Source organism: Diceros bicornis, chromosome 34 (genome assembly GCF_020826845.1).
Source record: "Diceros bicornis minor isolate mBicDic1 chromosome 34, mDicBic1.mat.cur, whole genome shotgun sequence".
Classification (NCBI taxonomy): Eukaryota; Metazoa; Chordata; class Mammalia; order Perissodactyla; family Rhinocerotidae; genus Diceros; species Diceros bicornis.
Window position 1 is genome coordinate 31,666,296 of NC_080773.1, and position 27,221 is coordinate 31,693,516.

The window sequence follows — 27,221 nt, forward strand, 5'->3', positions numbered from 1 at the left end:
GTCCAGAGAAGGTGGTAGGCATCATTTTGAATTGATCTTTTCCAGACTAGAATCTCATTTTTTCCCATTTATTCAGCTATTGAAACCAACTTAAGTCCTGTGAACTGAAGTGATGGAGACTCAATAATGTACATCTGGTAATGTGGTTATTAGAAATAAAGAAAATTATATAACATAACAGTGGATGAGAACATCAGGTTTTACATGTGGACCCAAATCAGTTAAGTGGATGTACCCTCATGCCATAGGGGTGAGAAAAAAGGGGAAGCAGTCAAAGAAAGTCAACGATGGTAAGGAGAGAAACACCTTTAATGGCTGGAGATCCTGTTCAGGGAATACTCCACACGTTTTGCTGCATAAACAAGGTTTGCTCACCTCGACATTCTCAGCAGACAGATCCCCAGACTTATGGTCCAGATTTTCTTTCAATCTCCTGGGATCATCAGATTTGTTCCAAGCCTCCCCCACTCTGAATGGTGCAGTGTTCCCTCTTGTGTTTACCTCCTGGCTGCATCTTGGGTCTTCTTCTGGCTATGTCGAGCCTGTATCAGCAGCACCCCGAGGACCACCAGGATTAAGACAGCCACGCCCATATGAAGGAGATTCTCCACTGTAATCTTGGGGGCATGAGGCTAGAAATTGTGGACAAAAGATTTCATGAGGTCAGTGCAGACTCAAATCACCCCAGGATCCCTGGATGTCCACCCAGGGCACCTGCCTCCCTTTGACAGGACATGACCCTCTGAGCTCAGCCCCATAAGAAGAATTTCTCCTGTTCACAACTCTTGGGCTCTGACTTCTTTTGTGATAGATTGATGATATCAGCTGTTCCTGAGGGTAAAAAAAAGAGAAGATAGGAGAGGAATTGAAGAGATCCAAGTCCAGCCTTTCCTCTGGGCTCTGTGTTTTATATTCCTCCGTTTCTCATGACATAATTTATAAATAGTTCCTTCATTAACTGTTTCTCTGCTGTAGCAGGGTTCCTTCTGGTCTCCTCACTGGATTCTTTCAGGCGCCTTGTTTTCTTTAAATTCAGAAAATGCTTCTGAGTCTCAGTGGAACTGAGTTTGGATGTGCCCCATGGGCTCAGGATGGGAGAGAAAAATGGTGTCACAGTACTGAAATAGTTGAGCCCTTGTATGTTTTCTGCTCAGTCTGGGACATAAGACCCCACATGCTTATTCCTTACAGCTGAGAGTTTCCAGTTTTTCAACAGCCACAGACCCAGTTTCCATGGATGAGGGTTTGTGTCAGGGCTCCGGAATGTCAGGAGCACAAAGGAGTGAGAATCTGGGGCTGGGTCCCCCTCACTCCACCTCACCTGGTTCCCTCTCCTCTGGGATCTGCATTTTAATCACCACCTGGACTTTTTCATCCCTTTATTCTTCCATTAATTCAGTCTTCAGGTAGTTAGTAACACCTACAATGGTAGATAGATGGACAGACATATACACACAGACATGAAAACAAGTATTTTCTAAAGGTTATGTTTAGTCACTGGGTTATAAAAGCACTATTATTCTTTGTTTGGAGTGTGAATCAAGTTGAAAAGACCAATAACAAGTGTGTGAAAACGTACTTGATGAAAAGCATAGGCACATGGACGAATATTTGTAGATATATAAGAATACATGGTATATATTCATAGATGTGTATATATAAATATATACATATGATTGTATATGTCTGTATGATAGCAGATACATGTGTAAATACATATATATATAATTATGTACATGTGTAATTACATATATACATAATTATGTACTATATATATATATAGAGAGAGAGACAGAGAGAAAGAGAGACAGAGAGAGGTAAAGTGTCAGTCTGCTCTCCAGTAAGGAATAAAGTCTTGTCTGTGAGATGTAGGGAGGGGGCAGAGGAGAAGGAGGAGCTGAGACTCGGGGCCTTGGTAAGTTAGAGACAGATCAGGGACAAGTGCCCAGAACAGTGGGCTCCATCATCATCTCTCTCTTTTTGTAAAACCTCAAGGAAGTCTGATAAAGTATCAAGTAGAGGTGGATAATCATTTGATTTTTATCTTAAAAGACAATTCTACTCCCTCTTTATCAAAGATCCAGAGCCAAGGAAGTCCACACTTCTGTTTTTCAAATCTCAAGAAACAGAAAATCAGTGAAATTGTAATACTGAGTGAGCACAAAAAAAGGAAATCATATTAATCTCTTACCCAATTTTGATATGAAAACCAAGAGGGTGGAAAAAAAGAAAGAAAGAAGAAAAGAAAAAAAACACATCATAGACCAATCCTAATTATGAAGATTCATGCAAATATTCTAAATAAATGTTATCTTATAGAATTCAGAGAATGTGAGTGAATGATAAATGCTATCACTTGGGTTAATTTCCAAATGTTTGAAACTAAGACGCCTTTGTAATGCGTCTCACGTGGTTATAAATTAAAGAGAAAAGATAATTGTGCAGGAGATGTACAATTGTCATGAGAAGAAAGCATTTCTAATAAAACCGGAAAATGAATTGAAAGGGACAGGTCCATAGTGCTATAGATATAAAATACCGATTTAATACGTTTGCCTTAAAATAATGTTGAGTATAAATTAAGCTGTTTTCCTGATGTGAAGCTCAAGAACATTTTACTCTGTCATCATTATCCTGTGGTATTTAGAGTGAGAAAATTGGTATGTAATTTGGAATACAGAAGTGAAATTTCCTTTTACTTGTGGCTATTAAAATTTTTATCAGTTCATTAGAAGAGATCAATTGAAAAACAATTGAAATGGAGAGAAATTGTAATAAGTGAACAAGACATAAAATTAATATGCACAAACCAATGCCTTTCTCATGTATACTTAATTATTGTTTAGAAAATATAAGGGAATCAAACACCTTAAATATAAACCATTGAGCAATTCTTAAAATAGGCTATGAACTGACACAATTTTTGTGAATAAAATTGAAAATGCTTCTGAAGTTCAGTAATAAACCTCACTTGAAAATTTGTGTAAGAAGACTTGATATTAACAGAAAATTATTCTCCACGATGACTGTACGAATTTAATCAAATTCCAATACTAATAGTAGAATTGCTTATTTTTGAATCAGAAATCCGTATTACATAAATTAAATTTGTAATTTTATACATTAAATATTGCCTAAATAGTTCTCAAAGAAAGAGCCATAATAGAGAAGTGTGCACAGAAAAATGTAGAGTAGATGTGAGCTGCACACAGACGTGCTGTGCAGTAATCCCCTAAATGACCCCAGTGAGCTGTGCATGGTCCCTCCTTAGTCTCAGGTATGCCCTGAGTGACTGGAGACCTCCAGGTGAGCACAGGAGTGCCATGCAGAGTGGTATCCACAGGCGGGGTGCTTCTTTCTATAGGAGAGTGTCTAGTGGGGGTTGGGACATCAGAGACTCAGATTCTGAGACGGAGATGTCAGGAGGTGAGTGGTGGGGACCTGTCTTCTACACTCAGTCTAGTCACATTCCTGCTGGGTTGACCCACGTCTCATTCAGCCCTCCTTACTCTGTATCTCTACTGAGACTTCAGGGATGGGATGCCCCAGAGGTGAGAGGACTCTGTCTCTTTCCACCCTCTCATGAAGTGGACCCTCCTCTGTGGAGTCTCCTCCTGTGCCCCCTCATTTATTCCTGTCTTAGGTTTCCTGAGCACAGGGCTCTGAGCTGACTGACTCAGAAAGGACGGGGTCAGGGGCCCTCACCTGAGACCACGAGCTCCAGGGGCTCTTAGGGGTGTGACAACAGGTAGGGGGAGGTGCTGTGTGAGCTGTAGCACCTGAAGGTCCCCCCGTGGGCTGAGGTCACAGGACTCATGGAGAACTGGGCCTGGTTCTGCTGAGCTCGGTATTTTGATCTAAGATGCAGGGCGGGATCAGCTGCCCCCTCCATGGACAGAAGGAAAGTGTCCCTCGGGCTCTATGACTGACACAGCAGGGTCATGTTCTCTCCTGAGGCTGCCGTGGGGCCCGGCTGCACCAAGAGGGAGGGTGTGTCAGGGAGCTGTCCTAGAAAGAGGAAGGGTGGGTGAGGGGCTGCCTGCCCACCTTGTTCTGAACTGAGAGTCCCCAGTCCTCTCTCTGAGGACCCTTATCTCTGTCTGTCTTGTTTTCTCTGAATCTTTCCCTCTCTCATCCTCTACCCTGTCTCTATCTCTCTTCCTCCCTGGGGACCCCACATCCCTCTTACTGGTATCACCACCTGGGGCTCCCTCAGCAGGGCCTGTGCAGAATCTGGGTCCTTGACTGAATCCACTGTCTCTTTACCCGCTACCAGGATGTCCAGGGGGTCGCTGGGGGCTGAGCACTTGGAGGAGAGGTTGTGTCCACCATAGCATCTGTACTGGCCCCCATGGGACCCGTATGTAGGGCCCAGGGGGATGTCAGCCTGAGAGTCCGGATGGGGCTGCAAGCCAAGGTTCTGGGGGAGGTCATGTCCCCGCTCCTTGGACAGAGAGAATCTGTTGTAGCCAAATTCAGAGAGACACTGGAGGGTCAGATTCTGTCCAGAGGCCATGACAGGGCTCTGCTGGGTAGGTTGGAGGACTTCCCAGACACACCTGGGAGAAGGACCTCATGTAGATTGCAGGGGCTGATTTCTCCCATAAATGTCCCTCACCTTCTGTGTCTCTGGCCCAGGATACCTATGCTCCCCTTACCCCACATTCTCATCTGGGGATCCCCTGGGAACAAAGACTCCAATAACTTGTCTGGTGCATCAAAATATGGATGGGGGCAGGATGGGAATTTCTCACCCGGGACCAGCAGCTGCACTGCATTACTGGGATATGGCCACTCCTGGGGTTTGTTCCTGTAACAGCCATAGCATCTGAACATCCACCTGTGACTGGGGATCACAGGGTCCACAGGGAACAGGGCCTGGGACTGCCAAGTGGTGTGTCCCTGTGAGTCCAGCATCCAGGAGGGCTGGTGTTCTCCTTCCTTGTCAGAATGAGTCTGTCAAATCCCATCCATGAGGCACACTGGCAGGGCACGTTTGCTCGTGAGGTCACCATAGGGTTCGGCAGGGCTGAGAGGGAGGGTTTGCTGTAGATTCCTAGGAGAGGAGGAGGCAGAATGGTAAATGAGGCTACACCTCCCTCATATTGCCCAGGGCTGGGCTGTGAGAGGGAGACACACCCCTGAGAGCAGACCTTCTTCCTGAGGGCAGAGCCTGAGGCTGGGACCCCTGAGTGTCCTCTCACCTGTCACCACCAGCTCCAGGGGGTCACTGGGCTCTGACCAGCCAGTGGGGCTGCGATAGTAACAGTGAAATCACTCTGCGTGTTGCTCTGTCATGTGTGGGATGGAGAACTCGGCCTGGTCTCTGGGCTCCAGTTGGTTCTGGATCCTCCAGGTGAATGAATTTCCATCTTTATTTCCCACTTTACCAAGACAGTACTCTTGGGTCTCCAGAGTGCCCTGATACCAGATGGTCACGGATGTCTACCAGGGGATCACAGAGCCTGGCTCAACCCAGATGGTGGGTTTGGGGAAGATCACTTAGAGGAAATCAGACACTGGGTCACAACACATTCCACGCCCCTGTTCCCCAGCTCTCAGTCCCAAGACCCTCCCAGACACCTCCCGTCCCTCAGCCCAGAACTGCTGTTTTCCATCCCCAAATGCCCGGGGGCATCCCCTTGTCCCCACTGAGGAGGTGGGACCTGGGACACCTGGAGACAGACTCACCTGCCTGCACTGGGGTCCATGGGCCCACACTCAACCCGGGAAGACAGTTCCCTGTGAGAGATTTGCCCCTAAATCCTGAGGAGGACCCTTCCTCCTCATGAGCCTCCTGAATCCTCAAGTCTCCTGACAGATCAGGGCCTGGAGTGGGGCAGGATCCCTCCCAGACTAGGCTTTTTCCCCATATCCTCAAATCTCACCGAGACAGAGCAGGGCCATTGGGTGGGGGTCATGGCGTCTCCTCCCTGTGGCTATGGTTGTGCAGATGGAGGAGACTTCGTTGCCCAGCATGTCAGGCAGACACACAGGATGTGGCCACGGGGAGGCTGGTCCTCCCAGTTATGGGGATGTCAAGTCAGCATCCCCACAGGAAGGGGAACTGACTTCCCCAGCAGTCTGACTCTCATTTACAGTTTGGAACAACAAATAGAGGCAGAGATGCCCTTCTAGGTGAGGGTGACCCAGGGTAGGTCTTCCTTCACAGAACCTCCCCCATGGGGTCTCTTTCACCCTCAACCTGTCCATCAGAACATCCCTGTGGGGTCCTCACCATGGACAGTGGTCATCCCAGGTCCTGGAGATGCTTCAGGGAAGATGCAGGATCCTGCTGCACTGCAGAGCTCAGATCAGCAGAGACACATGCTCAACATCTCACTCTACAGTTCAGGTCGAGTTCATTGTGACAATGAGCACAAAGGAGAAATACAGGCAAAGAAGGGAAGGAAACATCACTCCTCTCCTAGGCCCGGAGTGTGGGCTTTCTTTCTATCACAGCCCCCTTCAGGGACTTCTCTTTTTTCTTGCAATGCCATCCACCCCCACCTTTTTGGGTACAAACATTTGAGCCCTTCCTGCCTCCTCAGTGCTCCTTGTTTCCTTGGGCAGAAATTTCCTCCTCATCTTGAGGTCCTGTCTTCACCTTTAGGGTTCAAGGGTGGATTAGTGCTCTGATTTGGGGATTAAAGCTGATTCTTATTTAAATATTCCTCCATCCACTGCCCATGTCACTTTGAGCATTAATGCCCAATCTCTGAGCCTCAGTTTCCTCATCTGACGCATGTTGTCAGGAACCCTACTCAGAGATGTTGTAGGGTCAGTGGTCCCAAAACACGAGAGGGATTAACCCTGTTAATTTTCAGACCTGATAAAGATGTATGGGGTTTGGAACATGAGAGCATTAATGTGTAGGATTCTACAGTCTCGGGGGACAGTTGATGTGCAAAGGAGACCTGCAGAGAGATGTCAGCAGCATGGCAAAATAAGAGTTTCCCCCTCATTTTTGACAACCGAAATCAAAGATGGGTTAACCTTATCTCTGAGATAACCCCTGAGTTTGTGTTGATGACCTCCATCTCAATTCAGATTCATGGGATATGATGAGCTCATTTTTAATTCCTAAGTACATAGCTTGTGATCTGGGGCAAAGTGTTCAGAGATCCAGTTTCTCACCAGCAATGTGGCCCCTTGTCTGATTAGACTCAGGTGGGGCTGAACAGTTAGATGGTGATCGTGTTTAGAGGGAACCTCAGAGCCGACATGTGAAGTACCTGTTATAACAGATCAAGAGCAACCTTGATTGATATTCAGTGTCTAGTGAACAGGCTTTATGCATCCTACTTCAGTTCCACCTCACTAAATTATACGGATTATAAACATAAGTTATAAGTAGAAATGTGTGATTTACCAATAACAACAAAGACTTATGATCAACAAATGAAAGTAAAGAAGAACATTGTCAGCGTTCCAGAGGACCCTGTGGTTTCCATCTTGAACAAAATGTTTCAACATCTCTTTACAGTATACCATCATTTTTAATAATGATTTTTTCAGAGAGCTGATTTACCAGGAAACCACCTGACTTTCACTTCAATCATCAGTGTGCTCATTCACACTGATGGTATTTCTGGAGAAACTATAGCAGGTGTCATCTAAAGAGGAAGGCAGGGCTTAATGGTTCCAGAGAGTGTTTGGGGGAATTATTTTGGATTTATCTGTTCTAATCTGGAACCAATTTTCACCCATTTATTCAGTTATTTAAAAGAGACTCTGTGTTCTGAGCTGAAGAGATACAAACATCAGTAGACTGTTCCCCTGGTTTTCTTTCAGTATCATATTGATCCTCTTGGTATCATATTTATTTCCAAGGTTCTACCTCACTAAATGGTGGGTTTGTTCTTTTGCGTGTTTAGCTCCTGGCTGAAACTTTGATTGCGTCTCTGACTCTGCCAAGCTTGAAAGAGCAGCACCCCTAGAACCACCATGATCAAGGCAGGGATGCCCATCGGATGAGATTCTCCACTGTGTAATCTTGGTTATTTGAGCCTAGAGACTGCAGACAAAGATCATAGTCATCAGGGGAGAGTGAAATCAACCCAGGATCCTGGCATGCCCATCCAGGGCACCTGCCTTCTGTTGACAGGATTTGATCCTCTGTGCCCAGTCGCATACTGAGAATTTCTCCTAACTCATCCTTCTTGGAGTCTGACTTGTTTCGTGATGGTTTGAGGATTATCAGCTACTCCCAAGAGCCAAAAATAGGGACTGCGGGTGAGTAGATTTGGGCATGCTTAGGTAATGTCTTTTCTGATCTCCCATGAGTCTCAAAAACTAGCCAATGCAAATCTCAATCCCTGGAGTTGAGCATCTCCAGGGGCTCATCTTCCATCTAATTAGGAGTCAAAGATGAACATTTGGGGCTTCATTTTGTCCTGAGATTCAGGAATATGAGAGTGAAGGGCTGGATCTACCTTTCAGTTCCTCCATATCAGCCAGCTCTTTTTGTCTCTGGCTCAACATTACATATTTCCATTATTTTCCTTTCTTTTCTCTATCAATCCAATCTTTTAGAAAATAAAAGGTGGAATATCTACAACATATAAGACAATTTTTCTGGAATCAAGGATAACAACACAACATAACGTCTGATTAGTCTTTCATTTTGTAGTCTAGGTAGAAAGACTGATAAGAAACAAGCAAAAAACGATAAAAGTAAATATTTAGATGGATACATGGTCAAAAATACAGATATCTATAGATGTAAGATAGGCTCTGATAACTTGAGAAAAGCAATACCAAGGAATACCAGGTGGCACTGGGAGGAAGGAAGGGAATACTAAACATGAGTTCTGATGGAAGATGTTTTGGAGAATGACCTGATCTGGCTGACAACCTGGTGCTCATGGAAATCAGGAAGAAATCCTGCCTTTCTTCTTTCCCCCCACATAATGACTGTGGTTCCTTGTGGAGACAGGACATATTCATAATGGACAGAAGTCCCCAGAGAAGGATTCCTCAACATTATTCCACAGAAATCCACTGGTAGAGAACTTCAGAGCTAATTCAGCCTTTTGAAATCCAGGATAGGATTGTATTTTTGAGGGATGAGAGATAAAGTTTGAGATACGGATAAAATTTTGTCAGTGTGTCTGCTAAGGGTGGCTGAGCCAACTCAGCTTCAGCTTACGACTTCCAGTGAATCCACCAATCTCCTCGACCTGAAATTGAGAGACTATCTTTACTCTCCCTAAGGTGCCATGATGATTCTTATGGACCCCTAGAGTTCAGCACCATGGACAGAGATGGAATCTGCTCTTTTCTCCCCACATCAGCTGAGGGTCTTCCCCTTTATGTGTTTCCTCTCATAATGACCACACATGTTCCCTCCTGATGCCACCACAGGACCTGGGTGGGCTGAGAGGGAGAGTGTGTCCTGCACTCCTGAGAAAGCATGAGGGTGCTTGCTAAAGGGAGCCTGTCAGTACACATTCCCCAGGTGTGGACTGTAAGGGCTGAGGTCTCCTGAGCCCACACTCTGCTCCCTTCTGCCTGTGAGGAGGAGCCCACAGTGGAGAGGGGACATGACGCTTTCTCTTTCCCTGTCACCACCAGGGGATCACTGTGCTCTGACCATCCATTCTTGCTGGTGTAATATGCACACTGATATAGTCCTGCACTGCGTGGGTTCATAGATTCAATGAAAAAATCATTTTTTTGTGGGGTCCAGTGGGGCTCTGTGTCCCAGGGTTTAGCGACCCTCTCTATACAGATGATAGACATCAGCCTGCAGAGACCCCTGACTCCAGATGGTCACAGAGTACCCCGTGGTGACCATGGGGCCTGGGTCAGCCCAGATGGATGGTTTGGGGGACTCCTGGAAAAGAATCAGGCTTGAAATGTGAAAGGGGCCCTTCTCAACCTCAAGTATCCCAGCCGTCACTCCAAGGCTCCTCCCAGACAGGTAACAATTAGCTCAGACCCTCTGTGCTCCACCAGATGCCCAGGGGTGTTCACTGTTCTAAAGCAGGATTTGTGGCAGAGGATTCTTCCCCAGTTCCATGGGACCTGACACTCTGGAAAAGAGTTGCCTGGGAGAGTGTAGTCCCTCAACATAGACACATAGAAGCTCCAAGCCTGCTCTGAGCCCCTTAGTGTTGAGGTTAGATCTTTGGCTGAGCACATCTCTCCTTGCCCCTGAAGTTCTGTCCCACAGCGATCCTTTTGAGTTCTGGGGCCTCAGGGACCAGGACTTGTGAGGGGAGGGAACCCCATCCTCTGCTTTTCCAAAAAATCATGGATAAAGAGGTGGGCAATGAGGGTTGGGGTCCTGGTACTGTCTCCCATGGTCCCCAGAAGTGCAGACCACTTATAAAGACCACAGAGCCAGGCAGGCAGACAGACAAATGGGGTGGACAAGGTCCAGGCTGCATGCAACACATCTTGGGTTTCTCATCAGTGGCTTCACAGGAAGAGGAAAAGCCCCTCTCATGGCCTCTCTCTGGTCTCCTTGAAGGATGGGGCCAAAGAGACAGCAGGCTCTGTGGACCTTCCAGACCATCTGAGTTTCACAAGACCCCGTATACTCTGCCTCCACTTCATGACAAACCCAAATCCAGAGAGTGACACTTGTCTCAGAAAATGATGGTAGATGATGCAAGGCAGTGCCTAGGAGCCAGCCCATTTCAGTTCAACTTATGACTCTACCTTTTATAGAGACTCTGTGACCTGTGGTAAATCAATTCCCTTTCCATAGATTCTGTAAATGCAAATTTCTTGCTTCCTTCCACCATCCAGGCATCAACCAGTGTTTATTGAGAAGTTACTGTGTACAGGATGAGATTTATTCGTGAAACTGATTGGTTCCTTCCCTGGACTCATGGAGCTTTGATTAGCAACAAAAGACAATGCAAATAGTTAGACAGTGGGTAATTTGACTGTAGTTTTGGTAAGCGGTAGAGAAAAAGAGAAACTGAAAACAGAGAGACTCGGTAACAGGTGGACGTCTAGCAACCTTAGTGACGAGAGTTTGGGGAACTTCTGGAGGAAGAGACCACGACAAGGTAGGGTTAGCACAAATGTGGTGAGGGGCTGGCATGCTTGATCAGAAAGAGGGTGAACTAGTCTAAGAACTGTGAGTAATCTGGTAACAATGCACCCTGGTCACACAGAGTCTTGTGCGGACTGCAAGTATTCTTGGATCTTATCTTTCAGATAGCGGGAACATTTTCAGTATAGGAACGTATGAATAGATTGCTGTTTTGAAAAAGGCACCATTCTGTAGGGACTGTACTGTAGGAAGACTGTATAGATATAAACAGTGATAAAATGCTACCATTAGTCTGGTGATGAGTCAACCAGTATTCTGAGTGGTTTATGAGGATTTCTCACGTAACTCTTACACAAACCCTAGAACAAAAATACATTCACAGTTGAGTGGGATGAGACAAGAATTCTTCATCCTTGTCATGGTCTAGGAGGTTTGTAAAGGAGTCTGCTATGTTCAAATTAGCTCAGGAAGCTGCTCCTGAGAAGGCACAAATGTGGTAATTACTCAGGTTATGTGTGTGTCTGGGGAGGGGAGGTGGTCAACTGAGATGAGTTTGGTTTGTAGGGAGGAGCTGGCTTTGCTGGGTCTGGAGAATTTAGCTCAGGCTGGTCATCAACCTCATGGATTGTCAGGTGGAGATTGTTGGAATTTACTTGAAGGAAGGGGGAGACCTGTGGAAGGGCTTTGTGCAGGGTAGAGTCAGTGACAGATTAGTTTGGGGCTGTGAGAATAAAACAGTTCATCAGGGAGTGAAAACCCGAGGTATGCAGCAGGAAGGAGGCTGATGATGTGGCACCAACAAGACATCTTAAGTCTTCTATTAAACTCGCCTGTGGTGGTGGTCTAGAGTCATGGAAAAAAAAGGGATCAGGGGCAGAACTGTTGAATTGTTCATTGTATGTGAGGTGGAAGAGAGTGAAGAACTGAGGGCTCTTCCTCTCTCTGCTTTCCTTGACTAGAGGAGCCAATGGGACTGTCACATAATGGATGACCCCAAGAGGAGAAGGAGGCGTGGGGAGATGTTTATAATACCGTCAACTGACTCATAGAGGAACCACCACCTCCCTCCTGGCCTGGGTATGTGGTTTTGTTTCTCCCAAACACTTCCTTTCCTACTTTCTTGTTTCCATAAGTAGCAGCAGCTTCTCTTCATCACTCTCCATCAAAACCTCTGAGTCATTTCTGTCTGCTCACCACCTCTTGTCCTCCAGACAATAACTCTTCACCTGAGACTGTGGATTCTGTCTCCATGCTTTTGGCAAGTGCACTAGTTGGAGACATTCAGTGGTTTTAATTATTGTTGTTGTTTTTCCATAATCAGTTGATGGATATTTGGGCTGCTGTGACTTTTTGTCTATTGTGAACAGTTCTTTTATGAACACACTTTCATAAGTGTTTGAATATCTGTTTGCAATTATTTTACTTTTCTTTTCTTTACTGTGGTAAGAGCACTTAACGTGAGATCTACCCTCTTTACAAATTTTCATGTCTGGTGCAGTATTATTAAGTATAGGCGCATAGTTGTATGGCAGATCTCTATAATTTTTTAGTCTTGCATAAGTGAAACTTAAACCTGAAAGGAGATTTTCTAGATCATATGATAATTCAGGGTTTAACTTTTTGAGGAACTGCTGAATTGTTTTCCACATGGCTTAACCATTTTACTTACCCACCAGCAGTGTATAGTGGGTTCAAATTTCTTCACATCCTCATCAACACTTGTTATTTTCTTTTTCAAATTATGGCTAATCCAATGGGTTTGAAGTGATATCTCATTGTGGTTTCATTTTCATTTCCCTAATGACTAATGAGTTGACCATCTTTCATATGTTTGCTGTCCACTTGTATATGTTTTTTTGGAAATGCCTATTCAAGCCATTGGACTATTTTTTTTTTAATAGGATTGCTTTTCGTTGTTGAGTTAAAGGTATTCTTTTTACATTGTGGATAGTAGACCCTAATTAGATACATGATTTGTAAATTTTTTTCCAGTTTTGTAATTTATCTTTTACAGTCTTGATCATCTTTTTTAATGAACATATATTTTAAATTTTGATGAAGTACAATTCATGTAGTTTTTTTCTTTCACAGTTTGTGTTTTTGTGTCATAACTGAAAACTATTGGCAAGTCTAAGTTTATTAAAATTTACTCTATGTTTTTCTCACATTGGCACCTTGAAGTTGGCCATGAAGGGAGTATATACACCAGAGAAACTGGAAAATGCTTTGAATCAGTGTTTTTAACAGTGGGTTTTTCAGGAGCAGTAATAACTGTGCTATCACTTCAAACAGCAATGTCTTGGTTCCAAGTGATGATATCTCTGCAGAAACTACACAGGTATCATCTGATGACAAGTGAAGGGATGTGCAGTCCAGAGAGGGTGTTAGGGCATCATTTTGGATTTACCTCTTTCAGGCTGGCTCTTTGTTATTACAACTTATGGATTTATTGAAACAGATTACCTGCTCTGAAAGAAAAAATAGAGACTCCTAATACACATTGCTACGTCAAGGAATGTGGAAATTAGAAATAAAGAAAAAATGGATTACATGAAAGTGTACAAGACCATGAAAGTGTGAGGAGGTGTGGACCCAAATCTGCCATGTGGGATACATGCTGATTTCACAGAAAGGGGGAAAGACAGGAGCCAGTCAAGACAACTCAGCAGTGGTCAGGAAGGAAAATTCCACAGTTTAATGGCAGAAGAGTCCAGACGTTGTCCCTGCACATGAACAATGATTCTTCCACCTCACAATGACCCACAGACGTTTCACACAACATATGCCCCAGATGCTCTTCCAGAACCTCCTGGGCACACAAGACTTATTTCCAAGCCTCTACCTCTCTGAGCAGTGCATAGTTCTCTCTTGTATTTACCTCCTGGCTGCATCTTGGGGTCCTCTGGGGCTGTGCCGAGCCTGAAAGAGCAGAATCCCGAGGACCACCAGGATCACGGCAGCCACGCCCATCCGGATGAGGTTCTCCACTGTGTAGTCTTGGGGATGCGTGGCTAGGAATTGTGGAGAAAGAGGTCACAGAGGTCAGTGCAGAGAAAAATCACCCCAGGATCCCTGATGTCCACCCAGGCACCTGCCTCCCCTTGGCAGTATGTGACCCTCTGCACCAGCCCCATAACTGAGAATTTCTATTGCTTGCTACTCTTGGAGTCTGACTTGCATTGTGATGGGAGGATGGTGTCAGCTGCTCCTCAGAATCATAAAATAGTTGGGATGGTTGAGGAGTTGATATGACTTAAGCCTTTCCCCTGGGCTCTGTGGTCTTATGATTCCCTCTGTTTTTCATGAAATAACTATTATGCTGTCCCTTAAAGAACCCTTTCTCTGTTGTAGAAGGATTCCCTCTGTTCTCATTGGATTCTATCAGTCTTCGTGTGGTCTTTTGAATTTAGACTTTGCTTTTGAACCTCTTTGGAACAGAGTTTGGATGTGCCCCCAGAGCTCAGGATTGTTGAGAAACCTGGTCTCCCAATACAGAAATAATTGAATTCTTGTATGCTCTCTGTTCACTCTGGGATATTGACCATGTAGGCTAACTCTTCCAGACATGAGAGCTTCTGTTCATTCAACAACTGAAGACTGAGGACCCATGGATGAGAGGTGGGTCATATACACATGAGAGAAGAGAGAAAATTCAATCCATACAAAAATATAGCATCAGTGGGGTTAACTACAAGAAATAAATTATGTAATGAGGAGATAGGTCTGATCTACATGGTGTCACCGTGAAGGTTACACTTGGAGATGATGATTCCCGAATAGTAGAAGGAGCCTGAGAGGAGCCACGTGAAGACCCAGATGAAGCGCATCACAGGCTGCAGGAAGAGCAGGTCCCCAGAAAGACCTCTGACTGTTCTTCAACAAGGAATAAAATCATGTCTGTGAGATATAGCTGGGTCCAGAGGAGAAGGGGAAGTGAGATTTGGGGTCTTGGTGCATTTGAGACAAGCCAGAAATGACATTACAGATGAGGGAGTTTCCATAACTGTCATCATCATCATCACCATCATCATTCTCTCTCTTTGAAATAACTCTGGAAACAGCTAGAAGATTTCAAAGAGAGAAGACTAATCATTCAATTTTATATTTGAACTTTCCCGTGCTAAAATGCTGGATAAGAAAGTGAGTTGCAAGAATGTGTGAATTTCTCAGCTACCTTGATATTAAAATCATGTAATGGTTAATGACACTCAATAAATACTACATGAAAGAAAAAATGTAGATAATCTCTATCCTCTCCATTTCTAATATCCCAAACCAAGAAAATCCACACTCCTAGTCTTCAACGTGTTAAGCAACAGGAAAATCAGTGGTTTTATGCATTGGGCGAGCACAAAAAATAGGTCACTCTTCAAATCTATTCTAAGCAGTGTTAGATTAATTCTAGTTATACATCTCAATGTAAAAATTCTAAATAAGCTTATACTGGTCAAAAGTACAAATTAATAATAGACGTCACTTGGTGGGGTTAATATCCAGATGTTTGACACTAATAAGTCTTTTAAATATATCTCACCATGGCTAAAATTAAAGAGAAAAAATTCAAGAGATGTAAAAAGTCCAGTAAAAATTCCTAATTTCTATAAAGGAAATAATATTTTTTTCTAATAAAATCTGAATGTAACAGAAAAATGGACGGATGTATAGGTCAATAGTGTTATACATATACAAAATATAGATTTTTGATGCTTTTGCCTTAAAACAATTTGGATTAAAAATGAATATATTATCTGAAAGTGACACTCAGATATATCTTAACATTTTACATTGTCCGCATTTTCATATAATGTTTGATACAAATAAAACTGGTGCACAATCTGGAAATAAGTGAAATTTCAATTTCCTTGAGGTTAATGAAATTATTGTCAGTAAATCAGAGAAGATCAATTGAAAAACAATTGAATGGTGGAGAATCTGTAGTAAGTTAATGAGACATAAAATTAATATAACCAAGCCAATATCATTGTTATCTATATTTAAATATTTATAAATTATAAAAAATCTAAGATCTTACTTATAAATTAATAAAGCCATTGAACAAATCTTAAGCTATAGGTGTAGACAATTTTATGAAGAAAACTTCAAAATGCATGTGAAGTCCTTAATAAACCCTCCTTTTAAGCATCTTTTGTAAGAAAACTTCCTATTAAAAAGTTACTCTCCACAATGAATGTATAAATTTAATCTAATGCCAATGAAAATAGGAATAGAATTGCCTATTTTTGTCATAAATCTTTATAAGTTCAATTTGTAAATTTATATATGCAAGTTTTGCTATTAAAGTTCTCAGAGAAAGAAAGGAATAACAGAGAAGTTTGCACAGAAAATGCAGAGTAGATGTGAGCTGCACACAGACGTGCTGTGCAGTGCTCCCCTAAGTGACCCCAGTGAGCCCTGCATGGTCCCTCCTTAGTCTCAGGTGTGCACTGAAGGCTGGAGGCCTCCAGGTGAGCACAGGAGGTCCGTGCAGAGCAGTACCCATGGACAGGGTGCTTCTCTTTATAGGAGAGAGTCTGGTGTGGACCCCATCTGCACCCACAGCAGATCCCACCTTGGCCTGAGCAACCTACTGTCCTGATCTGAGAGGGCTCTGGGACCCCCACCCCCACATGTGTGTGTGAGGGGCTTCATCTAAACGTTTCTTGGAAATGAGAAACAGGAGCTGCCAAGGGAGTGTCCGTCTGTCCTCCAACTCTCCCAGCCTGTCCTCCTCCATCATCCCACCATCTTCCTTGGATTCCAAGTCAGTCCTGGACACCAAAGGCTGCAACCCTGCCCTTCTCCTTCTTTTCCACACGTCCTCAAAAACTGGTCAGGGGCCTGGGAAACAGGGATTCTGACAAGGGGAGGTGGCTTTTGGTAGAAAATCCCACAGTTTTTGTGTGGACTGGGAGGGTTGAGGTGCTAAATCAATAGGGTTTCCAAATCTTTGCAGTCTCCACAATATTGTGGCTTTCTCTTGCTAAGCTGAGACTCCAGGCCTGATGGATTAAAATCACATGAACCTTCCCCCTGTCTCCCTCAGCTTTTTAATCCTGATAAGGGCAGAGTTACTGGGAGAAGCAGGACAGGCCCAGAGAGGGCTGGACCAGGAGCAGGTCTGTGATGAGCCACTTTGCAGATGCCCTGGAAGGTCAGAAATGAAAGGGCCTCTGGAGGTCATGGTCATGCAGCTCCCCCTTATTCAGAGGACTAAAGGCTTTCTCAGAAGTTCGCCCTCCCAGGAGAACTGAGCCCACACACCCTCAGCCCCACCTACTCAGGGGGTCCCTGCCACCTTGATTCCTAGATGAGCACCTCTGTGGGATCTCCCCCTGCTCCTGGCTCCTGGTGAGTGGCGATGCTGTGGTTCTGAGATGGAGACACCAAGAAGTCAGTAGGCAGGGGCCTCTGTCTTGTAACTTCAGTCTAATCTCATTTCCTCTTAGGTTCACCAAGTCCCATTCCATCCCTCTCCCATCCTCAGCCCTGTCTGAGACTACAGGGATGGGGTGTCCCAGGGCTGGGAGGTTCCCACTAATTTCCACCCTCTCATGGGCTGGATTTCCTCTGTGGAACATTCCCTGTGCTCCAATTATTCCATCATTTCTCAGACTTTCCTGTAGATGGGGCCCAGAGAAGACCTGAGCTCAGAGAGGACAGGGACAGGGGTTCCCCACCTGAGACCAGGAGCTCTGGGACCAGGGATCTGTCCAAAATCACCAGCTCAGGGAGCACGGAGACCCTGCAGTGGATCACACCCCATATGTATAAACCAAAGTTGGGGGAAGTGACGGCAGTTGATCTTCTCCCATCTTCAGCCCGGCTGCCCCTCTCCAAGGCGGGCCTAACATCTCCCTCTGCCATGATCGCCCCACACATTGTCTGCCCAGCCTAGAGCCCCTGGAGTCCTGTAGTCCCCGTCTATATCCCTGCCAATTATCCAGGTTCCCTGGGAGACAAGCCTGTCCTTGAATATCTGATGGGGCATTAGATCCTCAGAGAGACTGTCAGAATGACCTGGGTGGTCTGTGCTCCCTCTAAGCAAAGGAACCTCCGTGAATCCCCAGTTGTTGAGATGGGCCCTGTGGGTGAGGGGCTGGGATGACCCTGAAGTACCCACCTCACTCAAACCTTCTTCTACATCTGCCCTGTGGCCCCTGCAAGACTGTCCTTCTCCCCACCTGACCTTCTAGATCCAGATGAGTGGGAAGGGGGTGGGTCTGAGGGGAGACTCTGAGGGTCTTATCCCCTTCTGGGTGACCCTCCCTCTAGACCCCTATCTCCATTCTCAGCCAAGACATCTCTTGAGGACAGGGCCCCAAACAGATCATAGGGACAAAGGGAACAGGGCTGGTGCTCCTCACCTGAGACGAGAAGTTCCAGGGGGTCACTTGGGAGTGACAACAGGTAGGGGGATGTGCTGTCTGAACCGTAGCACCTGTAGGTCCCCTCGTGGTCTGAGGTCACAGGACTGATGGTGAAGTTGGCCTGAAAGGGTGCAGCTGTGTCCTGCAGACGAAGGTGCTGGGGAGGAGCAGGTGACCCCTCCTTGGACAGATGGAAGGTATCCAAGTGTATCTCAGAGCGACATTGCAGGGTCACATTCTCTCCCCAGGACACTGAGGGCCCTGGCTGGGCCAAGAGGGAGGGTTTCTGGTACATTCCTGGCGGGGGGGAAGTTTGTGATGTGTATAAAGCTGCCTCTTACCACATGCCCTTGACACTAAGCCGAAGGACCACTGTCTTCTCTCCAGGGACTCTGTCTGTGACCCCCTCTCAGCTCCTCTCTGTCACTCTGGGTGGGTCTCTTTTGTCTCATTGTCCCTCACCCCCCCGCCTCCCTCCCTCTCCCTCGACCACTGCTCCATCTCAGCCTCTGCTCCAGGACCCTTTCCCTGGACCCCATCACCACCAGGGTTGACCGTGTGCCCAGGGCCCTGAACAGACAGTCAGGACATGGGGCTCCTCACCCACGATCAGGATGTCCAGGGGGGTGCTGGGGGCCGACCACACATAGGAGAGGTGGTGTCCATTGTAGCATCTGTACTGTCTCCCGTGGGTGTGGTTCACAGGGCCCAGGGGGAAGTCAGGGCTGTGCTGCCCATGAAGACGCTCGGGGGGTGTGAGCCCCTCGTCCTTGGTCAGAGCGAATCTGTCAAAGCCGGCCTCTGAGTGACACTTGAGTGTCAGGCTGTCTCCAGAAAGCACCAGTGAGCCCGGCTGGGCTAAGAGGGAGGGCTCCCTGTACACACCTGGAGAGAAGGGGATGGTAGTTTTGGATGGGACTCACATCCCACATTGCCCATTGGGGCCTGCAGTGAGAGTTCTCATTTTTCAACCCCCTAAACTTCTCACTTTGTGGTTCACGCCCCATGAGGACATGTCACCAAGTCCCCATCACCCTCAGGGCTCCACTGGGCACAAGGCTTACATCAGTCATTTTGGGGTCCTAGGAAAGAGGTGGGTCAGGGAGGCCCTCACCTGTGACTTCAAGATGCAGAGGGTCGCTGGGGAGTGACCACGCATAGGGGTAGGAGCTGGGGGAACCATAGCATCTGTAGGTCCCCCCATGGGAGGTGTTCACAGGGCCCACAGGGAAGACAGCCTGCCCCCTCCTACGATAGGTCCTCAATTCCATGTGTTGGGGTGGGTCAGCTCCTCCCTCCTTCAGCAGATGTAAAGTTTCCAGTGTGGACTCTGAGCTACAGGAGAGGGACACGTTCCCTCCTGATGCCACCACAGGTCCTGGGTGGGCTGAGAGGGAGGGTGCGCTGTACACTCCTGAGGGAGAAGGAGGGAGCTGTGTTAAAGGGGGCCCATTAGCTCACATACCCCAGGTGTGGATTGTGAGGACTAGGGTCCCCTGAGCCCACACTGTGTTCCTTTCCTCCCGTGAGGAGGAGCCCACAGTGGGAGGGGACCAGGCTCCTCCCTCTTACCTGTCACCACTAGGGGCAGGGGGTCACTGCGCTCTGACCAGCCATTCCTGCTAGTATGATATGCACACTGATATAGCCCTGCAGTGTATGAGCTCATAGATTCGATGGAGAAACTGGCCTTGTTGCTGGAGTCCTGTGGGGCCTCTGTATCCAAGGGTTTAGAGGCCCTCTCTTTATACAGATGATAGACATCAGCCTGCAGAGACCCCTGACACCAGATGGTCACAGGGCTCCCTGTCATGACCATGGGGCCTGGGTCAGCCCAGATGGAGGGTTTAGGGGGTGCTCCTGGAAAGGAATCAGACCTGAAGTGTCAGTGAGCCCTTCTCCCCTCAGCTTCCCCAGCTGTCACTCCAGGCCCCTCGCAGACTGGTCACCTCAGGCCAGATCCTCTGACCTTCCCCAAGCTTCCCAGAAGGGTTCATTGGGCTGAAGCGGGAGGTGTCGGGGAGGACTCACCTGCCCGTACCTGGTTCCATGGGCCCCAACACAGCCCTAGAAGAGAGTTCCCTATGAGAACGTGTCCCCCAACCCACACATAGAAGCTGCAGGCTTGGTCTGTGCTCCTCCGCACTGGGGTCAGATCTGGGGCTGAGCACATCTCTCCTCCCTGCAAGAAGTTCTTCCCCGAGTGAGTCTCCTGAATCTTGAAGTCTCTCAGGGACCAGGACCTAGAAGAAGAGGGGATCTCATCCCTCCTCTTTTCCTCAAAACTCACCAAGGCAGAGAAGAGCAGTGAGAGTAGGTGTGCCGGTGTTGCTTCCCATGGTCCCCAGCCATTCAGATGACCTATAGGGTCCACAGAGCCCAGTAGGACAGACAGATGCATGGGGAGTGATAATATCAGGGCTTGTGAGACACATCACAGTTTCCTCATCTGTGGCCTCGCAGGAAGGGGAACAGCCCCTCCCAGAGCCTCACTATGCCCTCCGTGAAGGACGGGGCTCAGGATATAGTAGGCACTGGGGATCTTCCAGACCAGATCTGAGACTCGCCAGACCCCACACACTCTGCCTCCACCGCATGCCAAACCCAAATCCAGAGAGTGACACTTGTCCCAAAACATGAGGCTTGGAGCGGACAGGGGAGGACCAGCCCAATTTCTGTTCCAACTCTGACTGTGCCTCTTATAGAGGCTTTGTGACCTGGGGCAACTCACTTCCCTTTTCTGAGCTTCTGTAAATGCAAATTTTCTTCCTTTCTTTCATCAGTTAGGCAATCAGCCAAATTATATTTAGCAGTTATCATGTCCATGTGCCAGGAGCTGGAGAGTCATTGGTGAAGCTGACAGAGCCTTTCCTGGGACTCACGGGGCTCGGATGAGTGAAGACAGACATTACTAATATTTAAGTGGCAAACAATTCAGTTATAGTCTTATTTTAATACAAGTTGGAAGAAAAAAGAAAACTGGACTATGACATTCAACAACAGGTAGATGTCCAGCAAAAGGAGTCCGGGTTGTGAGGGGTCCTTCTGGCAAAGCAGTGACCCAAGGCATGAGCAGCGTTAGCCCAAAGGTGGAGATGGGTGGGGGCATCCTCGCCCAGAAAGATCTGAGCTGTTCTCAGAATTGAGAGCAATCAGGAGAAGGCTGGGCTTATCACCCAAGATCCTGAGCACCATGCAAGTATTTTGGATTTTATCTTTAAGGCAATGGGAAGATTTTAAGCAACAGACAGGATGAACAGATTTCTGTTTTAAAAAGACTACCACCATGTAGAAAGGTAATGCAGGAAGGCTCTATAAATAATTAACTCTATTAATAAAAATACTCCAACATTAATCTGGCCCTTGGATGATGAGTTGATCAGTATTTTAAGTCATGTACATGGTTTTCTGATACAATGGTTGCACAAACCTATAACACAAAGTACATTTACAGTTGAGTGTAATGAGACAGGATGGCTTTTTGGACTGGCAGGTTGTAAAGGAGTTGGCTAGGTTCAGACTGGCTGAGCGAGGACCCCGAGGAAGGCACAGAATTGTTAAGTAGCTCAGTTTGTGGGTGTGCTTGGGGTGTGTGTGGTTAACTGTGATGAGTTTGGTTCAGGTGGAGAGTTGTGTTTTCTGGGGCTGTGAGTTTAGCTCAGACCTGATCATTCACAGCCCTGAACATCAGATGGTGCACCTTGGATGTGTTTTGAAGGTAGAAACAGTTGGAGGTGTTTTGAGCAGGGCAGGAGCAGACCAGACGCGGTTATCAGAAGAGTCCTTCGGAGGCGGTGAGAGGCATGAACTGGAGAAAGGAGTGGGGACCGGGATTGGAGGACCAGGAAGGAGGCTGATGTGATGACACAGATGAGATGTCCTGAGTCTTGTGATGGATCAGGATATTGTTAAGAAGGACTTGGGGGGCATATTGGTGTGGATTTGATGATTGGATGTGAAGTGCAAGAGTGAGGAACTGAAGGCTGGTCCCCTCTCTGTCTTGGTGCCTGGAGGAGCCAGTGAGGCCCTCACAGGGAGGAGGACCTGGGGAGAAGGAGGCTGGGGAGATGCTTAGAAGACTGACCACTATTTCTCAGAAGAAAGCATAGCTTTCCCTGTTGATCAGGGATTGTGGTTTTACTTCTCCCCAAACACTTCCCTTTATTGACTTCCTTGTTTCTCTAAGTCAGCACCATCTTTTTCTTTATCATCCTCCTTCAAAACCTCTGAGTCATTTCTGCCTCCTCAGTGCCCCTTCCTCCTCTGGGCAGAGCTCTTTATGTCACACTGTGAACTCTTTCTCCAGGCACTGGGTAAGATCATGGGTTGGAGGCAAAAAAAGATTTAATTCTTTTAAAGATTAAGAACTTAAACTTAATAAACTGAAACATTCCCAGTGAACAGGGACCTGTGAGACAATTCATGTCATTGATCTGCCTGCAAAAGAAGATTGACATTAATGAAGAAAAAAATATTTGAAGAAATAAACAGCTGACCATTTCACAGATTTATTGAGTGTCATACATTTACAGGTCCAAGATGCTCAGCAAATGCAAAATGTGATAAGCTTTAAAAACCCTGCCTATGCATGTCATAATCGTAATCAAACTAGTAAAAACCAAAAACAAGCTTGAAAGCCTCCAGAGAAAAATGCCATGAAACACAGGAAAAATGATTTGAATGATTACAGATTTCGCATCAGACACCACCAAGGTCAGAAGATGTTAAAGTTCTGAGAGACAAGGAGAACAAACTGGAATTCTTCTGGGTATATTCTTGAGGAATGAAAGCCAAATAAAGTTATTCTTAGAGGAGGAAACACTGAGAGAATTTGTTGCCAGCAGACTTGCTATAAAAGAAATAAGGAAAGTTCTTCAGGCAGAAAAGTAATAATTCTAGAGGGAAATTTGGAAATTCAAGAATAAAAGCAGAGCGAAAAATGGTAAATATCTAGCTAAATGTAATAGAATATGTTTCTCATCTTAAGTTCTTTAAAATGTGTTTTGCTGTCGAAAGCAAAACTGATAGCCTTGTCTGGTGGGATTTTAATATCTGTAGATGTAACACACAGAACAGCTACAGCATAAAGGGATGGGGTGAAAGGATCTATATGGTGTTGGGCTTCTTCATTTCTCTTGAAGAAGTGAAGTGTTAACTCTATGTGGACTCTGTGAAATTAGGTGTGTATATTATAATACCTACAACAGCCACTTAAGAAACAATGTGCAAAGAGTTTCAGTTAGAACACCTATTGATAACTTAAAATGGAATACTAAAAAGTATTCCAAAAAGCCAAAAGAAAAAGGAAGGGAAAGGGAAATTCAAAGAAGAAACAACAGAAGGAATAAACAGAAAACAAACAATGCAACGGTAAATCTGAAAAGAACCTTCAATAATTACATTAAACATAAATGGTGCATGCACAACTAATGGCAGAGATTAGGACTGGATTAACAACAACAAGTAAGTCCCAATCTATGCAGTCTACAAAAGGTTTACTTTAATATAATGATGTAAATATATTAAAAGTAAGAGGACAAATATGCTATGCAAACATTAATTAGAAGAAAGCTTAAGTGGCTTCCTAAGTTTCCCACTGCTGCTGTAACAAATTAGCACAAGCTTAGTGGATCTAAACAATAAAAATTTATTATCTTACTGTTATGGAGGTCAGAAGTGCAAAGTCAATCTCACTGGGTAAAGTCGAGGTGTCACAGAGGTGGTTGCTTTTGGTGGGTCTGCAGTGAGAATCAGTTTCTCGGCCTTTCCCAGCTCCCAGAGACGCCTGCAGTACTGCGCTCCTGACCCTTTCCTTCCGTAACTGCAGCCTCTTGATTCCATCATCACATTTCCTACTGCTGACTCTGATCCTTTCATCTCCCTCTTCCAAGTAGCCTTGTGTATACATTGGGCTCACACAGATAATCCAGGAAAATGTCCCCATCTCTAGATACTTAATTTAGACACATCTGAAAAGCCCCTTTTGCACATAAGGTAACATACACACAGGTTTCAGGGATTAGGGTCTGGACATTTTTGGAATTTAGGGTGAAGCAGCATTATTCTATCTACCACATTGGCTAACATATGAGTACAATAAAAGATATCAGATAAAGTAGACTTTTGAACAAGAAAATTATCAGGGATAAATAGAACTATTACATAACGATAAAAAGTTCAACTCACCAAGAAGACTCACCAAGTAGTAATCCTAACTGTGTATGCACAAAACCACAGAGCTTCATGGATTACATCATGTTCACCACCCAAATACTAATTACAACCCATCACCACACACTAATCTATGCAGAAATAGAAGTATAATGATGTACACCTGAAATTTATACAATGTTATAAACCAATGTTACTGCAATAAACAAAAAATTAAAAAAAATAATGTGAAAGTTATAAAAAAAACCCACAGAGCTTCAAAGTACATAAAAAGTGTCAAAAATGAAAGGACAATGGGTACATCAACAATTATAGTCAGGGAATTTACACTCCTCTCTTAGTACTTGATTGAGCAAACGGATGGCAAATCAGCAGGGATACAGAAAACCTGAACAACACTGTCGACAACTTGTCCTGATTGACACACAGAGAACACTTCACCAACAGCACAATACAGATTCTTTTCCAGTACGCATGGAATATTGCCACAACAGTCCATACCCTTGGTTATAAACCAAAGCTTAACAAATTTAAAAGAATTAATATCATACGTCATTTCTTTTCTAACGAAATCTAAGTAAAAATCTATTACTGGGAAGATACCTGGAAAATCTTCAACTATTTGGAAATTAAACCACAAACTTCTAAATAAGTTTGAACTGAACAAAGATGAAAATACAGCATACTAAACGTTGTGGGGTGCAGCCAAAGAAGAGTTTAGAGGAAGGCAAGAGAAGCAAGTGCTCACATTCAAAAAGGATGGGTTCTAATCACTAACCTCAGCTTCCATCGTAAGACACAAGGAAAAGAAGAGCACACTCACCCCAACGTAAGTGTAACACAATAATAATAGAGGGCAGAAGTCAATGAAACAAAACAGAAACTGAGGAACAAAAATCACTTAAATCCAAAGCTGATTCTCTAAAAAGACCAATGAAATTGACAAACCAGTAGCCAGACTCATCCTAGAAAAAAGAGACAAGGCACAACTTGCCAACATCTGGAATGAACGATGGGATATCACTACAAATGGGATTATTTTTAAGTAATTAATAATTTACAGGATAATAAGAGGCTACTAATACAAACAACGCTGCGCCCATAAATTGGACAACGGGAATGGAATGGACCAACTCTTGAAAGTCACAAACGACCAAAAGTCAGTCAAGAAGAAATCACCTGCTATTCTTGAAAAATATTAAATTGCATTTGTAGTTAAAACAGCTTTCCAACAAAGAAAACTCCTAGCTGCAATGGTCCCACTGGCATGTACCACCACAAATTTGGGGAAGAATTAATTCAGTTCACAATCTCTTCCAGAAAATATAAGAGAAAGGAACACCTTCAACAATTTTATGAGGCAAGTATTACTCCAAACACAAATCAGACAAAGACAGTACAAAGAAAGAAAGATGCAGACCAATGTCCCTCAAGAACAGAGATGCCAAAATCCTCACCAAAATATTGGTAAATAAAAGCCAGCAAGACAAGAAAAGGGTAATACATCAGAACTAAGTGGGATTTATCTTCAGTTGTCAGGCTAGTTCAGCCTTGAAAATCAACAAATGTAACCCACTATGTTATGAGATTAACAAAATAAAATCACATCATTAGATGTATACATGCACACACAGATTTGATAAAACAAATAAAATGCTCAGCTATACAGGAATGGAAGGGAATTTCCTCAATCAGATAAAGAGCATCTATAATTTATGTTTAGCTAATATTATACTGAATGTTTTTCTTCCTCTGAGATTGGGAACAAGGCATTGATGCTTTCACCACTTCTATCGGGAACTGGCCACTGTAGTAAGACACGTGAAAGGAATAAAAGGCATACAGATTGAAATGGAAGGACTAAAACTGTCTTTATTCTCAATACAAGTAATCATGTGGAGGAAATCCTAAGGAATCTACAAAGGAGCTTCTACAACTAATAGGTGAAGGAGCAAGTTCTCAAGATAAGATCAATATTCAAAACTCAATTGAATTTTATTGTATAAATTAACAAGGAACAATTGGAAAGCAAAATTAAAATACAATATTTTTTCCAATAGCTCCAAAAACCGTAAACATGTAGGGATCAATATAAGTTTAGATGTGTAAGATCTGAAAACTGAAAACTATAATAAGTAGCTAAGAGAAATTAAAAAACAAGTAAAAAAAAGAAGAAAGCAATATACCAAGTTTGTTGATTGAAATTTTCAATATTGTTAAAATACCAGCTCTCTCTAAACTGATATGTATTCAAAGCCACCCTAATCAAAATTGCAACTAGCTTTTTTAGAAATCGACAGGCTGATACTAAAATGTATGTGGAAATACAAAACAGCAACAATAGCACAACAATTTTGAAAAGGAATAAAACTGGACATCTTCTTACACCAAGACTTTCTATGGAAGGAACAATTGTAATGGGCAGTGTGGTATTTGCATAGGGATAGGAGGTACAAAAAAATTAACAAAAATGGGTATTCCAGAGGTAGACCCACACATAGATGATCAATTGACTTTTAACAAAGGATAGAAGTACTTCTATGAGGAAAAGATCATCTCCACAAACGGTGCTGAGACAACTGGATATCTATTTGGAAGACAATGAACCTTGACCTTTACCTCACACCATACACAATAATTCACGTGAAATGGATCACAGATCTCATTGCAAA

General features: G+C 44.6%; 2 protein-coding genes and 1 pseudogene across 5 annotated transcripts in view; all 3 read right to left on the minus strand.

Annotated features, from left to right (window-relative positions):
* LOC131397938 (leukocyte immunoglobulin-like receptor subfamily B member 3) overlaps positions 1 to 5,979 on the minus strand; it is a 34,508-nt pseudogene extending 28,529 nt beyond the window's left edge.
* The window catches only part of LOC131397371 (leukocyte immunoglobulin-like receptor subfamily A member 6), a 121,096-nt gene that overhangs the window by 81,044 nt on the left and 12,831 nt on the right, over positions 1 to 27,221 (minus strand). The gene's annotated exons all lie outside the window — the stretch shown is intronic.
* On the minus strand, positions 13,234 to 20,960 carry LOC131397375 (leukocyte immunoglobulin-like receptor subfamily A member 6). Of its 3 annotated transcripts, XM_058530197.1 has the most exons (8): positions 20,669 to 20,960; positions 20,410 to 20,445; positions 19,951 to 20,238; positions 19,493 to 19,792; positions 18,982 to 19,263; positions 18,376 to 18,675; positions 17,307 to 17,380; positions 13,881 to 14,022 (listed from the first exon to the last, which is right to left on the minus strand). In XM_058530197.1, the coding sequence occupies exons 1-8, from the start codon at positions 20,811 to 20,813 to the stop codon at positions 13,963 to 13,965; spliced, it is 1,485 nt and encodes a 494-aa protein (XP_058386180.1). In that variant the 5' UTR covers positions 20,814 to 20,960; the 3' UTR covers positions 13,881 to 13,962. The 3 variants fall into 3 exon arrangements, with proteins under 3 accessions (XP_058386179.1, XP_058386181.1, XP_058386180.1); XM_058530196.1 differs by lacking the exon at positions 17,307 to 17,380 and having other exon boundaries at positions 13,234 to 14,022; positions 20,669 to 20,955; XM_058530198.1 differs by lacking the exons at positions 17,307 to 17,380; positions 19,951 to 20,238 and having other exon boundaries at positions 13,234 to 14,022; positions 20,669 to 20,953.

Coding starts and splice junctions, on each gene's coding strand:
- LOC131397375 (XM_058530196.1), bottom strand. CDS start 20,813: ATGTGTCTCACAAGCCCTGATATTATCACTCCCCATGCATCTGTCTGT. Junction 19,264..19,492: donor TCTGCATCTTGAAGTCACAG/GTGAGGGCCTCC, acceptor CCTTCTCTCCAG/GTGTGTACAGGGAGCCCTCC. Junction 14,023..18,375: donor CCTGGAACTTCTCGTCTCAG/GTGAGGAGCACC, acceptor CACAATTCCTAG/CCACGCATCCCCAAGACTAC.